Source organism: Pteropus medius, unplaced genomic scaffold (genome assembly GCF_902729225.1).
Source record: "Pteropus medius unplaced genomic scaffold, Ma_sr-lr_union100, whole genome shotgun sequence".
Classification (NCBI taxonomy): domain Eukaryota; kingdom Metazoa; phylum Chordata; class Mammalia; order Chiroptera; family Pteropodidae; genus Pteropus; species Pteropus medius.
In genome coordinates, this window is record NW_024351072.1 from 1198625 (window position 1) to 1215436 (window position 16812).

Consider the following 16812-nt stretch of genomic DNA (forward strand, 5'->3'; position numbering starts at 1 on the left):
TATCTAAGTTCTAGCCCTAATCTTGTCACTTTCTTTCCCAAAGCTTTCGATAGTTCCCTATTGCCTCTAATATAATTTCAAACTCCTTAGCTTGACATTCAAGTACACTCACAATCTTATCCCAATCTGCTTTTCCAGTTTTATCTCCCAATGCAGCTCATCTACATATTATCCCTTCAAGATGTACTGTGTAGTCCCACCTCTGAGTCTTTCTTTGCTCATGCCAGACCTAGCTAGCAATTCTATCACTACTTCTACCTAATCCTGCCCATTCTTCAATGTTCTGAAGAAATTCCATCTTCTTTAACCACCGTGGACCACAGGTCCTTTAAAATACTTTATTCTATACTAGCTTGTACTATACTTATTATTTTCCTGTGTTTTCACCTAGGTAAGAAAATAGGAAGTATCTCTTTTTATGTTCCTCATAGTACCTAGAATATTCCTGTGAAATAGAAGGAACTCAATATTTGATTAACCACCTATTTGCATCTCACTTCTCACTCCTCCTTTCAATTTCCACTGTCACTATCACTACCCTAGGTCAGACCCTCATCACCTTTCACCCAGATTGATGAGGCAGGCTTATATTTTTTCATTCACCAACATCTTGAGGATCTACTATATTTGAAACAATGTATTATATTCTAGGTAAATGCAAAGGTGAATAAAATATGTTCTTTACTCTTGTCCAATGGTAAAAACAAATAATTAAAATATAGCACAATAAGAAGTCCCATAGAAGTATATAAAGTACAGGTAAACAACAGGAGGGGTGATCAACATTGCATGGGAAGGTTAGGGAAGAGCTAAGCCTAAAATGTGAATGGACTCTGCCAGGCAGGTAAGAGGGAGGGAGTGATCTAATTGGTTGCCCTGATTCTGGTCTTTTCCTCACTTCTCCATCATATCAGCAATAAAATTATCCTAAAAAATCTTTGGTATTTCTCCATTGCATATGGATCAAAATCTAAATTCCTTAGCTTGACATTCCAAGCATTCCATCATCTGGCACCAGGTGGCCTTTCCAGCTCTACCTCCATACATCCTAAACTCTCTGTACAATGACCTTCTTACTCATTCATCCCTAAACAATTCCTGAATGTGCTTATCTCATCTTTGCTCATGGATCCTCTATCTGCAGCACGCTTATCTCTTGTCTTGGGGAATTATTCTTCTAGTCTCTGTTTATACTCCCTGGTTATAATCCCTCCCTTTCTTGTTCTCCTATTGTATTTTGACCGTACTTTCAGTGTAACAGTCGTCATACTTTATCATGTATATACATTTTAATGTGATTACAGAGACAGCCTCTTGCATTTTTGAACCCTCACATAGAAGATGGAGAAATGTTTGTTGACTTAAGTAAATACTGCATTGACTTGACTATATTCTATTCCCTTTACACAGTACACTTCAAGTTTAAACTCCATGGAAGAGATATTTTACAGTTCAGACAGTCTCATCTTTAGTCTACTTTAAAAAGATATGTGAATATTTGGTGTTTAACACACAAAAATGCTTATGCAATAGTGTTAAAACTTTATTTTGATTATGGCAAAGAGAGGTCTTATATCAGAAAATCATGCTCTGCAAATCTGAAATCTGGCTGTGAATTTTTAATAAGAAAATGAAGGTATGTTAGACATTAAAACTGCTTGAATGGATTATTTACCATCAGGTCCTTAATGTAAGGTTGATACATAATGAAGAGGGGGAGTAAAAAGAAGCAAATAAAAACTAAGTACATTACAAACCTATGCCCCTTCTCTGTAACAAATCAAATATTATTATACACTTTCTAGAACTTCATTCTAGTATTGCCCCTTACATACTGATAATAATGAAATATAACAATGAGATATGCATTGTCTTTCATAATTATAGGACTTTCTGGTATCTCTCAAACAAAATAATCTCACTGGCCAAAATTAACAATTTTCACTTACATGTATTAGCAGAATATAGATTGTGATTACATCAGCAAACAGGGTGCTTTAATTCAAGAGTTGCAAACTCAAAGGTCAACTGGGGTCAGAGAAGAGATTTCAAGGCATAGAGTCAGGGGTATGCTAAGGAGTGGTGAGAATTGTGGCAGCCTAGAGAGCACATGCACCATCGAAAGGCATTCAAATTAATATATTGAACAAGTATGTGAAACAAGCAAAATATGCCTTCTGGCTAAGCTACCTGTGTGGGACCTCTGATTTAATTAATTAGCCATTTCTGTGGGAGAGGAAAAAAATCAAACTTGGCTGTTCAACTAAATTGGTAAATCGATTCACTTACAAGTTTCTCCAGCATCCTGATAAAGACCTAGCTGAGTCTCTAGAAAGTGGGTAATTTTTTTTTTTGGCTTTAAAGATGATATTTGTGAAGAATAACTCCTTACCATCTTGTGGCTGCTTTTAACTCACCTTCAGGAAGCTAGCCAAACTATAATTGACATTTCTGGACTCATCAGGAATCTCTGCATAGCGAATAGTCACGTGGGGAATTATCGCAAGAAGCAAGGAATGTAAGACATGATGATATGCTTCAGGAAATCTCTGGCCTCTAGGAAGCTTAAATTAAACAGGCATAGAAAAAAAAATCAGAGTTGCAGGAGGTCTAAATCAATTGCCATTTTAATTTTCAAATACATTCTATATACAAATGTATTTTTTAATTGGAGTGTAACTTTTCTCCCAACTTAAAAATTACATATTTTAGATCATTATAGGAACTATCTGGACCTCTAATAATATAACTGGCTGAAATCATCAACAAGGGTAGATCATTCTGACCTAACTTTAGAATCATGTCCTTGAGATGCAGACACATCCCAGTTTTTCAATCCATTTTTTCCCAATACACAAAATATAGATAGATGCAACCATTCATCCCAATTTTGGTAAACCCATTCTATGAAATTATGATAAAAATGATATATATGAGGTGAATATATATTTTTTTTATTTCACAAGTCTTGGCTTTACAATTTCTATAACTAAGAAAATTTCTTTGTACCTTAAAATAGTTTGAAAACACAACTAAGTGTATATAGCATATTCCATGAACACATCTATTGTATAAAGTGATTTGATTTTATTTTTGATTTGGTACCTATTTTCCTTCCAAATGGATGTTTTCAACATAGACATTTTTAAACCACAAGACAAAGGGAAAGCTTCAAAGACAATGCATTTTACATGGCAAATAACTAATATGAAAGAATCTAGGTAGAAGAGTCTCTGAAGATCAGACTTTAAAAAATATGAACTGTCAATGTCAGATCTCAGCTTTATGCAATATATCCATTTCTAAGGAAAACTGAAAAAGCTAAGGGCTAAGAGCCCTTAAATATAAAAGAGGCTTTGCATATCATGGCCATCTGTGAATACAATTAGCTGTCTTTGTGTTAAATATTACTCTTGAGCCTACTTACCTTAATTTTATTCTCTTCCAACAAGTATGTGGCCATAGACTTTGCAATAATTTCAAAGAAAAACCATGAGTACTGAAATAAACAGACAATATCAATCTTTAATAGTTACCCAAATCTCTGAAGGTTATTAGCAAAGTTTTACAAATCCATATGGATCTTATTTCTACCTTAATAACATTTTAAAGTTATCCCAATTCACTATCAAAGTCCCACAGAATAACTTTAAATGCTGTTGCCAGAAAAGTAATGTACCTCACAGTCGACTATGATATACGAAGAGCTTTTTGTTACAATATTGACCTCAGTGAAAAGGGGTGTTTTATCACTGACATTGTTTTGAATTGCCTACATGTGGTGATAAGAGCAAACCAACTTTTATTATTGCTTTTAACTTCTCTACAGACAATATCATTACTGCCTGCACCCAGTGGAAGACCCAACCCAGCCCTTGGTACGACACTGGGGCCAGCTCGACTAGCATACATGGTGGCCTACATACTGTATTTTGTATTTTAAAGGGTACAGAGAAGCCTCAAGCAGACATGTCCTAAGATACCTGAAATTGAAATCCTACCATTAATAATAGAAACTGTAAAAATAATGACAATAATAAGAGCCATCATTTGAGTGCATACTATGTGCCAGAAATGATGTGGTGGATACAGGATTCCAATCCAGATCTACCTGATCCAAAATTATTTCTATTACACATTCAACTGAGGGCAGGTAGGTGGGAAGGGTGAAAAGAATGAATAAGTTTCTGTGGAGAACTTGAGAAAAAAAGGATGCATGGGCAAAGTGACAAGGAAGAGGAGGGTCACGTGAGAAAACGATGAAAGACTAGAACCAAAATGGGATGGGATCAAACAGGTATATCTCTGGTTGCTTTTACTCCCTGTTGTATCCTGTTTCCTTACCTTTAGCAATTTGTTTATTGCTAAAAAGTCTGCAGACTGTTTCAATATTGCTATCATTGTAGTAGCCAGAGTTTCATGAATTAGCTGGGCTTGAGGAGCACTTGGTTTTTCAGGTCGGAAGCTATACTACAAACAAAGAAAATAAACCGTAAGACAAAATTCTCACACAAAATCAACTACTCAGAGAGCAAGCTTACTCCACAAACCTTTATGAAGGATCTTAAATAATTATCCAAGCCTTCTTCATGGCACTTTGATACAATATGTAAGAGAACCCTGAAACAACATTCACAAAGTCAGCATATCAGGCTACAATTACCATAGTTTGATGATAGTTAGATAAGGCCACCATATCTAACCCTAATAATACCTATCCCTGCCAGAATAATTAGTGGTGAGATGACTACATAAGATGTAATGGTAGCTTGAGTCTAATAAAGATTTCAGCATCTAACAGGCTTAGGGCCTTGTAAAATATATTTCCTGGTTCAAAAGAAGGATATTTTATTTTGGCAACGCAGATGACTCATCCCCTTTCTAAATCTCTGTATACATTTGAAGTATGGTCATAGTTACCATGTAGTAAAAGACCTCAAGTAAGGTAAATATTGAAATCCCCTCTAGTGAGAATAATAGGAAAAGTATAGAAAAATAAAATGAAAAGCATGTCAACAGATGGGGGGAAAGGGAAGGAGAGACAGGACAGGTATAATGACACGAATTAAAATTAGAAGTAAATATAAAAGTCATAGAAAGTTTTAAAGTTAAGAGAGCAGCAGTGGTTCTGACACTTTAGTGTGAATCAGAATCACCTGGAGGGCAGACTGCTCAGCCCCTATCCCAGAGTTTCTGATTTTTTAGGTCTGGGGTTAAGTTCATCGGTTAGCATTTTTAAATAAGATCCCAGGTAATACTGATGCTGCTGCTTTGGGAACCACATTTTGAGAACCCATGGACTAGAGTAATGCTTCTTAAATTTTCAACCAGACTATCTCCAACAGCAGAGGAGAGCAAACAGCATGCAGGTGTTTATAGCTTGAGTCCCGACGGGAGAGGCTGTGACAAAAGCAGCAAAGCCAGAAACATGCAGCATTGAGCTCACAATTTTTGAAGTCTCCTGTTTTAATTTCAAAATTTGGGTGCATTTTGTGTTCTACCCTATAACATATCCATATTTGTTACATATAAAAATAATACTCCCTTATTCTTTTGAGTAAAAATTGATGCGTTAGGGTCACTCTGTTTTATATGAGAGCCACTAGCCACAGGTGGTTATATAAATTTAAATGAAACACAATTAAGAATTCAGTTCCTCAGCTACATTAACCATATTTCAAGTGCTCAATAGCTAAATGTAGCTATCGGCTAGCATACTGGACAACAAAAGTTTAATGCATTTTCCGTGATTGGGCAAAGTTCTATTGGACAACACTGGTTAAGGGCAATGGTTCTCAAACTCTGTTGCACTATGGAATTTACTGGGAAACTTAAAAAAAGAATACTAATGCTGAATTCTACCCCCAGAGATTCTGGTTTAATTGGTATGGTAGGGATTAGTAGTAACTGAGCTAAAGCCAACTCTTTAACTGGTATAAAGTGTGGTCTGGCATAGAAATTTTTTAAAGTTCCCCAGGTGACTCTAACATGCAGCAAAGTGTTAGAATTCTGAACTCCTGGTCGAGGAAAACACATTAAATTTATCCTATGGCTTCTGGTACCATCTATCCCTGGGGATACAAGTCCCCCAGTCTAAGAAGTATGAAACTAGACAAAACTGGTATTAAATTTCAGACTTTTAGGTTCTCATTTGGAATATTAATTTATATTTAAAATGAAAAAATACAAAAGGAAACAAAACTTGCTTCTTTGTATTACAACACCGAAACTCACATGGTGCAGTTGATAGGAACGTCATCTTCATGGGTCATGTTTGTGAGAACTCGGAAGAGTTGCATAAGAATCACAGGTAGAAACTGTATCATGACTTGGATCTCCATAGCATGCAAACACTAAAATAAGTCATTATTAGTTACGAAAACAAATGGAAATATGATATAACTTGCAAATGTGAAACAACAAAAAAATAAGTAATAAGAAACAGTCACTAGAATAGAAGCTTACTTAAATGTGGCTGCATGGAATAGGGACTTTGTTAATTATTTTATCCCATCTCTGTATGCTGACACTCAGATTTTGTTAGTTTATTTAACATTAAATGCTTTACTGAAGATAACAATTATGACTGGGATAAACAGGATTTGGAATAAAGACAACCGATTCTTGGTAAACCAACACTCAAATGAGAGAGTGGATGTGTTTGGAGGTACTAGAGACTGACCTACTAGCCCCCAGAATTCAGTGTATTTTAAAAGGGAATGTGGACCATCAGTTAATCTGGTGAGAAGTGGGATTCAATAAAGTATGTTTCCATATATAATTGCCTTTATACTGGCACCATTTACAAAACTGAGGCACTTCTGCATCTAATACCCTCATAATAAATCTCTTCAAAGTGCTAACACTGTCTCTAGTGATAGAGATGTGTTAACATCAAAGAGAAGAAATGTGTTCATCGTATACACATAGAAATGATACATGGAACAAAATTAGTACAATTTCTTCTTCCTTACCTTCTCTCCATATTCATTCCCTCACTCGTTCATTCATTCACTCATTTAATCAACCAGCCAATCAAAAAATGAAAGCAAACCTCATTGAGCACCTTCTGCATCAATTCAATATTTAGTGCTATGGGAAGTACACAGATGGATGAGACAAGCCTCTGTGCCTAAGGAACTCAATATTTATCCTCAGTCTCCCTGAGTTTTGCTCCATCTTTCCATCCTTACTCTCACCATTCCTTTTCAAGACACTATTATCCAAATCTGAGTCATCTCAACAGTGACCTCTTGGATCTCTGTGCAGCTTCTCTTCCATCAGATGCATAAGGCAAGATACTGAGCTCAAGGAACCCATGGTCTATCCTTCAAGTTTTTCCTTCCCTTTGCTCCCTCTCTTCTATCTTTACTACCAACATTTCTTTTCATGACCCACTAACCTATAACCAAAATAGTCTAATAATTTTCTAGTAGGTCTCTGTACAGTTTGTCTTCACTTCCAATACATCTAACTCTCATTTCTGAATTAATCTTCTTCAAATACTGTTAATCTTCAAATACCGGTTATATCAGATCATCTCCTACCAAGGATTTTTGATGCCTTCCTATCACCCAGGCCACTGGGTTTTAACCAGGGGCCACTTGGCCCCCTTCAGGACATCCAGCAATGTCTGGAGATATTTTGGGTTGTCACAACTGGGGGGTACTACTGACATTTAGCAAGTAGAGGCTAAGGATTCTGCTAAACATCCTACAATGCACAGGACAGCCCTTAAAACAAAGATTTATCCTGCCCAAAATGTCAATAGTGCCAAGGTTGAGAAATGCAGACCTAGGATATTAAGTCCAAGTTATTTAAGACTCAACCTCCATTTTTAGCCTTAACACACATCATTCTTCACAAGACCAAACTGGTGTCCTGATTGCTCCTCCAATATATCATATGCATTCCTACTTTTGTGCATTTGTTCGCAGTTTTTAGCCAAATCTTAGCCACCCTTCTAAGTCAAGTTCAAATCCCCACTTCAATGAGGACAATCATTCACTCATTCAGCAAAGGTACACTGAATGAATTTCCAATTGCCAAGCACATCTAAAAATCATGGTTCCTTCCTACCATCAAGCCGTTCTCAGTCCATGGGGAGAAAAAGACACAGAACTAAATCACTGCAATACAAATGGCAAACTGCACAGTAGTGGTACATACAAAATGCATAAAAGAAGAAGCAATTGAGTCTGCAACTGGGCAGGGAATGTCCAATAAGATTTCAGAGAGAAAGAAGCTTAAAGGATAAGCAAGATAATGTCCAAGAGAAAAGGGGCACTGCATGCAAAGCAAATTAGATAATGTTATTTTCCCCTCGTGGAAAACAAAACAAACCACCACGAACAAAAAGCTGTCAAGGGCTTCCCATGCCTACAGGAACCCTGCTTCTCTCCCCAAACTCATCTTATGCCATCCTTTCTCCTCACTGCCCACTGTGCTCCAGCTACATTGTCTTTTCTTCAGTCCTTCAAACATGCCATCATGAGGAGTTTATACCTGCTGCAATATTCTGTTATCCTTTTACACAGCTTTATCAACTATGTTAGTCTTCCTCTCATGAGTCTCTTTTCAGCTTAATATGTCAGGCCTTTCCTGACAACTTTATCTGGAATGTACTCCTGCTCACGTGAGAGCCCATTAATCTGTTCCATTTCCTCTATAGTACTCATCTCTATCTAAAATTACTTACTCAGTTATAACCTCTCTACCCCAACTAGAGCAAGTATGTTGACAGAACCGTTCCCCGTTATATTCCCAGCAGCCAGTACAATGTCTGGCTCATAGCAGGTGCTAAATATTTGGTGAACAATTGAATAAATTAAGAAAATCAGGAAACAAAGATGGGGGCTTCTAGTCTCGGTAATTCCTCAGTTCACTGAACCCTTTGCTCTTATATCCTGTATCTTGCATTTTACATTTAATCACTTATTGCTTTGGACTATCATTTGTACTGATGACTTATAGTGTCATTTAACTTAGGTCCATTCTGTCTCTCCAATTAGGGAGTAAGATCCCTATGGATATTGACCCTAAGTTATTCTCCACAAGCCCCACTCTATCTAGGAAAATATTAAATCCATAATAAGAGCTCAACAAGTAATTCTTAAATGAATTGATGAAACAATGTCATTTAGGACAACACATAGCAAGGTTTGGTAGAAAGAACATGGAACTAGGAATCAAGAGACATAAGTTACAGGCTCAGCTCAGCTCTGCTACTAACCAGCTGAATGACCACAGGCAAGTCATTTCTACTTGGGCTCCAGTTTTCTCATTTGTAAAAAAAAAAATCTGTAGAATCCCCTTCAGCATTAATGTTCCATAGAGGTGGTCTGCTATTTCTGTAACCATATGGCATTTCACTCATCGCCACTAGAGGGAGAGCGTAGGTCACAAATGTCAAAAATTTCCATGTCCTTAAAAATACAAATATGAGTACTTCCTTTTTGTCTGTTTTAAGAATATCAGTATGTGAAAATGATGTCCTATTCCATTCCATTATATTAAAACTTTTCCAAAGCTTTCCCACTGGAGAAAAAGCCAAAGATCTTAACAGACTAAACATTCACACATAGAGCTGGAGTTCTAGACAGGTTTACCTGAGGAAAAAATTTGAAAGGTAGATGACTATTATACTTCTTAATGATAATTAAGAATAATAGCCACCATTTATCGACTACCTCCCTGCTTCTGCCCTTCTAACAGCATATTTCTATATGATACATAAAATAATACTTTAAAAACCGAAGTCACAAGATGTTACTTTTTGATTCAAAGCCCTGCAAGGCTTCCTATCTCATTCAGGATACAATTCAAACTCCTCATCATGGCTAATGAGGACTTACCCTACCAACCAGCTCCCCAGCTACTTTTCCAATGTGATGTCCTATCACTCTGTGTGCCAGCTGCACTGGAATTCCTGTTGTTCCTTGAACGCACAAAGCAAGCTCCTCACAGCCTTTATACTTGATGTTCCCAGCTCTCCCTCAGAAATCCACATAGCTGGCACCCTCATTTCCTTTAGTCTCTGTTAAAATGTCACTTTACCAGAGAGATCATCTCTGATACTTTCTAAAAGATGGACCTCTTTATCACCTCTTATTCCCCTTCACTATGTTTGTTTGTTTTTTATAGTACTTATATCATGTCAGGATATCTATCTATACATCTGTCTATAAACACACACACACACACACACACACACACGTATTTATTTTTTTATTGCCCATCTGCCTCCACAAACAAGAAAGCGAGCTCCCTGACAACAAGGACATTGTTTTATTTACATTCTCAATGCTTAGAATGATGCCTGTCCCATAGGAAGCGCTTAAGAAGTGTGAAATGAACAATTACCATACAGAAGAAACCCTATTCAGCGGTCCCCAACCTTTTTGGCACCAGGGACCAGTGCTCCTATGAGAATCTAATGCCCGATGATGTGAGGTGGAGCTGAGGTGGTGATTCTAGTGCCGGGGAGCGGCTGCGAATACAGATGAAGCTTTGCTTGCTCACCCACCACTCACCTCCTGCTGTACGGCCCAAGGTCCTAACAGACCACAGACCAGTATTGGTCTACAGCCCAGGGGTTGGGGACCCCTGCTCTATCTCACTTAGGCCTCACGCCATCCTACAAATTGGCATTATTGTTACCCTTATGTGACAGATGAAGAAACAAAGGTTTGGAGAAGTGAAGTAACTTGGACCAAGGTCAATCACCGAGCAAGTAAATGACAGATCTAGGATACAAACTCGGTCTGTGATTTTAGAACCCATACATTTCATCTCATGTCATACTCCTCCCTAAAAAACTGAACATTTTTGTTTTCTGAGAATATCATTAAGCAGTAACATAAGTCCAAAGGGAAATCCTGTAGAGGCTTCATTTAAAAATCAAAATTCCTCAGACTTGCCATGGCTGACCTACTAAAGGAGTAACCAAAAGAAGAGAAATCACTGTCAGCTACATCTTATGACATGCACTTCAGTCTTAGCACGTTAGGGACTAAATGGAGTCTTGGATTCTCAGTACTCTTGATAAAATATGGTATTTCTTAAGACCTCTCCTATGCAACAGACAGAAACTAAGTTTCTTTAGTTGACTCTTTTGATAGTCTTTCATGCATGGACACGGAACTATTTTATATTTTATTCTAAGCAAAAGTGATTCCATTTCTCCTGGCCCTTTTCCCCATAGCATTCTCCACTTTTCCAGAGTAGTCAGCAGGAAAAGACCTGAAAAATCAATTTACGGAACGGAAATAAACATTGTCATGAGATTTTCCAAAATATGTCGTCACATTCTGACTATAGCATTTTCTTCCGAATTTAGCAACTCTGCTGTCTGTTTCTCAACAGCCACTTGATGGAAAAGTACATAATGGAAAGTGTTTTCTTGAGGATGCACAAGTATTTTAAAGTGTTAGTTTGATTTCTTTCCCCCAAAATCAAGATGTGGTAACAGAAAGACATAAAAAACAAACCCTTCGCAGAAAGCTGCTGTTCATTTACCTTTAAATATTTAATGAGCTCTCCTGGAACTTCTTTTGAGCCTGACTGAATCAGCTGGCAATGATGGAAGAATTTGTGCACATGTAGATCCTGGAAAACAGATGGGTGCAACCATATGAAATTTGATTCATTACTCTCAAATGCAGGCTCACTCCCTCCCCCTCCTCCTTCATCTTGCAAACCTATTTATTTGGGTATTCTAATGCCCAGACTCAGCAGCTGCAGCTACCAACACATGTGTTCATGCCCTACAGGCCTCTTGACCGTCACACAGAGCAGCAAGACCAGGTAAATTCAAGATGTACCTGAGCACACTGGGTAAGCTGCAACTTATGCCCAACTAGTCAACATTCATTTAATTCCTTTTCTGACTTGTAGTGTAGTCTCTGAAGTCGGGCTGCTTCTACATTTTAATAAAATGAGCAGGAACAGAGGTCTGTACTGGCAGGTAATGAAAAGACAGCAGCAGGAGGATACCAGAACAATAGTCTCAGGCATTCAGTGCACTTCATAGACAAGTGAGTCCAGCTGTCCTCTATGGAATCTATATACACTGATCTTGCAGACAGCATGAACTCTATCAGGAGCTGGAATAATGAAAATTGGATTTTGATCTGCTTCCTCTAATTATTACTTGTGTGATTTTGGGTAAATCATCTAACCGGACTGAGTCTCAGTTTCTTCATCTATAAAATGGGTGCAGTGGGCAGGGAGAAGTGAGAAGGACTGTGGGAGGCCACACCAAGGAGCATGGACTTCACCTTCTCTATCTGTGATTTTCCAAACTGGGCTTGAGGTTTCCCACAGACATTTGATTGTAAATTCATGGGTGCTGAGGCTAAGAGTCAACTGTAGCAGCTAGCCGCCCATGCACGATCTACTGACTTCAAATTTCTGTGTTCAGCTCTAGTCTAACCAGGAGAAAAACACCAGACAAATTCCAATAGAGGAACATCTATTGGAATGTCTATAATGTTATTACTAATGAGAAAGACTTTCAGGCCACTTCTCTAAGGCTGGAGAAATCAAATAGTCTATTTTAATTAAGAAATATACTTGAGTATTAAAAGTGGCAAAATTCAGTTGATGCAACTTACTTGAGGGTAAATAGTAGACTCTAAGTGGCTTTTAATCTTCAGCAAAGGCTTTGCACCATCTACCCACTTTATATCCACATTAGACTGCTGTGAAGAGAAAATGCATACATGAGTTTCTATAGCATAGCAATGGATAGATGAGCAACATATTACACCTTTATGGATTTCAACATTTTTTCCCCCAGAAACAAATGTGTTAGTTTCACACAAAGGGAATTATTGGAGAAAATAACCTGCCTTTAGAATAAATGTATCCTAGATCATTTTGAATTTCCAATCCTTTGCTGACTGATAGTTTTATAAATTACAATAAAAATCAACTACAACATAAATGAATATTTAAAATGATGCACAAAGTCCAAGCCCCATTATTTTAACTTGCTATTAGAATCAAGACATGAGGCTACTTTATCGGACTATTATAAAGGTTTCTAATCACTTGTTTTTCATACTTTCCTTTGTGATGAACCAGCACCATTCCTCAGGCCACACCTTGAGCTGCTATCAACTAGACCAAACTATGAACTAGGCCAAAGAATTGTACTTTTTCAACATTTCATCATGATTATTTGAACAAATGCTGATATTTTCCTACCCTTCTTGATTCTTCATCATTCAAGTTCAAGTAGCCTGGGGGAAGATTGGCTGAAACTGGCAGCTGCTGCTCAAATGTGATGATTCTGCCATCCTTCAGCAAAGGTACCCAGGCAAAGCCAACTGCCAAGACAATAACCAACCATGAGAAACGAAATCAGAAATACTATTAACTACACAAATGTCTAACTGCTAGGGAGCGGGACATGGTGGTGATATTTCTGAGGATGTGCATGAGCAGTCCAGGTGTTGGGCATCTGAGTACTGGGAAAGAAACCATGAGTTCGGGTCACTTCCTAATCTCAGCCTAGCCACTAACAGGTTACTCTATTTCCTTGACTATAAGAATGGGAACAACAAAAATAAAAATAATAAAAATGGGAACAATACATAGCCTTTCCATCTAATAAAATTATTGAGAGACCAAAGTGGGATAATGTAAAACACTTTAAAATTTGAAAAGTGTGTCAATATCATTATCTTTACACTTTTGGGAATAACTTCGGGTAGACTTAGTTTTTAAAGATTCAGATCTCTCTCATCCATCCTTACTAAGAGTGCAGTCCCATACCTGAGCCTATGTCAGATAGTAATCGCCAGGGTCCAAAATTTCTTATAGGAACTCTAAGGTAAGAACTATGGAAGATTAAGGTCACAAGTCAAATTTGCATTCCACATTTACACAAAGCTGTATTTGGTTGGGCAGTTTTCTTGATTACAGAGGAAGAGGTGTTGTAGGAGAATGTAGTCAGGGCACAGTGTTTACAGATGAATCCACTGAGGTCTCCACCACCTCTTGACAGTTCTATCCAAAAGAGCCTTTTGGCTTTCTGTTAGAAAACTCATCATGTTCTGGCTAAAAAAGCCAGAACCATCTGTGTCCATATTTCCATTATAGAGATTACTCTAGCATTCAAGTGTTTTCGTGGGGCAGGGGGTTTGGGAGAGGCTGATCTTGAAGAGCTTGCTCTGGACTTAAATTTTGGCTGATGATGAGAAGGGGGAGTATTGGCTGAAAGCACTACCCATGTTGCTTTCTGATTCTTTAAAATTCTTTGCATGAGTGTGTGTGTGTGTATGTGTTTATACTGTGAACAAAGAAGTCAACACAAATCTGGTTAGAATGTTTTCATTCATGTATGTAATTTGGCAAGTTCTTTAATTCTTAAAAGAATACTAATATGTTTTCTCTTAGACTAAATGGTTTTCTCAGACTCTGAGAACTTGCCTAAAGGGCATGTTTACTAGTACAAGTTCAGAAATGGTTTACCAGACCTCTTCTTTTATACGAGGCACAGGAAAGTAACATGAGCAGAAGAGCCATTCAAAAGGACTCTGCCAAAGTAGTTAAACTGAAATTTAGACAAATGACCAAAGGTTTCCAGCTCAGAAAATAGGAAAATGAAAAGAAAATACATTTCTTATTCTTAGGCAACATTTTCTCCTCAAAGAGATTTCTGAGATATAATTCAGATACAATTCAAAATATACAATGGTTTTTTTTATTATATTCACAAAGCTGTGCATTCATTGCCACTATCTAATTCTAGATAATCTAATCCAAGAGACTCCATACCCCTTAGAAGGCACTCCCTATCTCCCTTTTCCCCCAGTCCCTGACAACCACTAATCTACATTGTGTCTTTATGAATGAAATTGCTCAGGCAAGATTTTTGCATTGTGAATTCATCACAGCATGGCCAAGTGAGTCTTTCTCAGTCAAAACTCATATAGAGCACTTGGAAGATGTAAAGGTACAATGTCAAGCACAAGCCATCCGGCTCAAAGGTGTGAAGCCAATTCAAGGATGGACAGTTAAAAGTGATGAGTGGCACATCAAATAATCGTCTCATGCTGCACTGAGCATCTTGTCTACTTCTGTCTAGGATTTGGATAAAGAAATAGGAATTGGCCTTTCCAGAGGTACACTGTCATGGATTCTCATTGTTCTGCCAGATTTCTTCTCAAACCTCAAGGTCTCTGTCCTGAACAAACTATAGTTTCTATGGGGATACAGAACAGGATCACACTATCCACAAATAGAACTTCCTAATATTCCATTCTGCCGCTGGCTGGACAGACATCACTCAGATGTCTCACTAACACCTCAAACTCAACATCAGTCCAAAATTGACCACTCTCACTCCCAATTCTGTCACATGGCAATACCGTTGACTCTTGAACAACATGAGGGTTAGGGGCACCAACTGCCCACACAGTTGAAAATCTGTGTATATTTAAATTGGTCCTCTGCATACACTGATTCCCAACCTCCAGTTGACCTTTGAACAACACGGGTTTGAACTGAGCAGGTCAGCTGAAAAAAATCTACGATTAAGTGGACCCACGTAATTTGAACCCATATTATTCAAGGGTCAACTGCACCTTCTTTTCAGTTTTGCAACTTCAGCACTAACACTGAATCATCTCTCTAGTAGCCAATCATTTGCCAGGTCCAATATATTCTTCTTCTGCAATTCCTGTTTTCTCCATCCCCCTGCTACTACCATTGTGCACTCTTCTTTCTTTCCTGGACTTTTGAAATATCCCCCAACTGCTGTGTCTTCCTTCCTTCTTCCTGCTCCAACTCACCTTACTCATTACCTTGTGGCCTGACTGGAATCCCTGCAAAATAGCCCTTACTGGTATTTATAATCCTTCAATAATTCCATATTGGTGACAAAATAAAATAAAATATACGGCCTGGCATTCAGGGTTTTCCACGATCTGACATCACCTTTTCAATGTCCTATGATTCCCCTCCCAGCACCCTGTGCTTCCGTCGTATTGAACTAGTTGTAATTCCCTGCCCATACTCCTCAATACTCTGCCTCTGTACTCAGGACAAACTGTTGCTTTATCCTGAAACCCTCTACTTTCCTGTCATCACTGCATTATCATACTCTACCCAACCCCTTAAGGCCTTACCCAAACACCATCTCCTCCTGGAAGCCTTCCCTGATTCCCAGCCACTTGTCCCTACACCAGTGGAAATAATAACTCTCTCTTCTCTGAGATCACATAGCACTACTTTCCTGATAACCACTACTTTCAGTTATGTATTATAGTTGTCTACATAGGTCTATGTTCCCCACCACACTAGATCATATGCTCGCTGAAGATGAGATCTATGTTTGACTCTCCACTGTATTCTCCATAGTACCTACTACAACATCTTGCATATAATACACAGACATATTTTGCTAAATGAATGACTAAATGGATGGATTTAGGATTGATCCAGGTTAGTTTGGATCAAAATCCTAGGGCATGCTGACATTTATATTGTGGGGGACTTGTATGTTTCCTCATCAATGCTTCCTGTTGGTTTATCTAAAGCCTTGCTGGATGAGACCAGGACATGTTTTTTCACTACCCACGCTTATTCGAATTCATTAAATCTGTTCTCTTATTAGAACCAGGCAGCCCCCAATATCTCTCAGACACAAAAATGCCCCTAGCCCTCTTCCTCATTGAACAGAACTGGAAAATTCTGGTTCCTGGGCTATTCTACATAAAAGAAATAATAAAAATACAGCATGGCAATATGAGTCTCTCTCTGAGGAGGGCACTGTTACTTATGTTGCTTATGATAGTCCAGGCA

General features: G+C 38.0%; 1 protein-coding gene across 1 annotated transcript in view; it reads right to left on the reverse strand.

Moving 5' to 3' along the window:
* DOCK11 (dedicator of cytokinesis 11) overlaps positions 1 to 16812 on the reverse strand; it is a 177019-nt gene that overhangs the window by 68945 nt on the left and 91262 nt on the right. Inside the window, 8 exon segments of the mRNA XM_039842502.1 lie at positions 2418 to 2564; positions 3428 to 3499; positions 4345 to 4470; positions 4551 to 4620; positions 6235 to 6353; positions 11518 to 11607; positions 12615 to 12701; positions 13210 to 13331. Coding sequence (XP_039698436.1) covers positions 2418 to 2564; positions 3428 to 3499; positions 4345 to 4470; positions 4551 to 4620; positions 6235 to 6353; positions 11518 to 11607; positions 12615 to 12701; positions 13210 to 13331 — 833 coding nt within the window.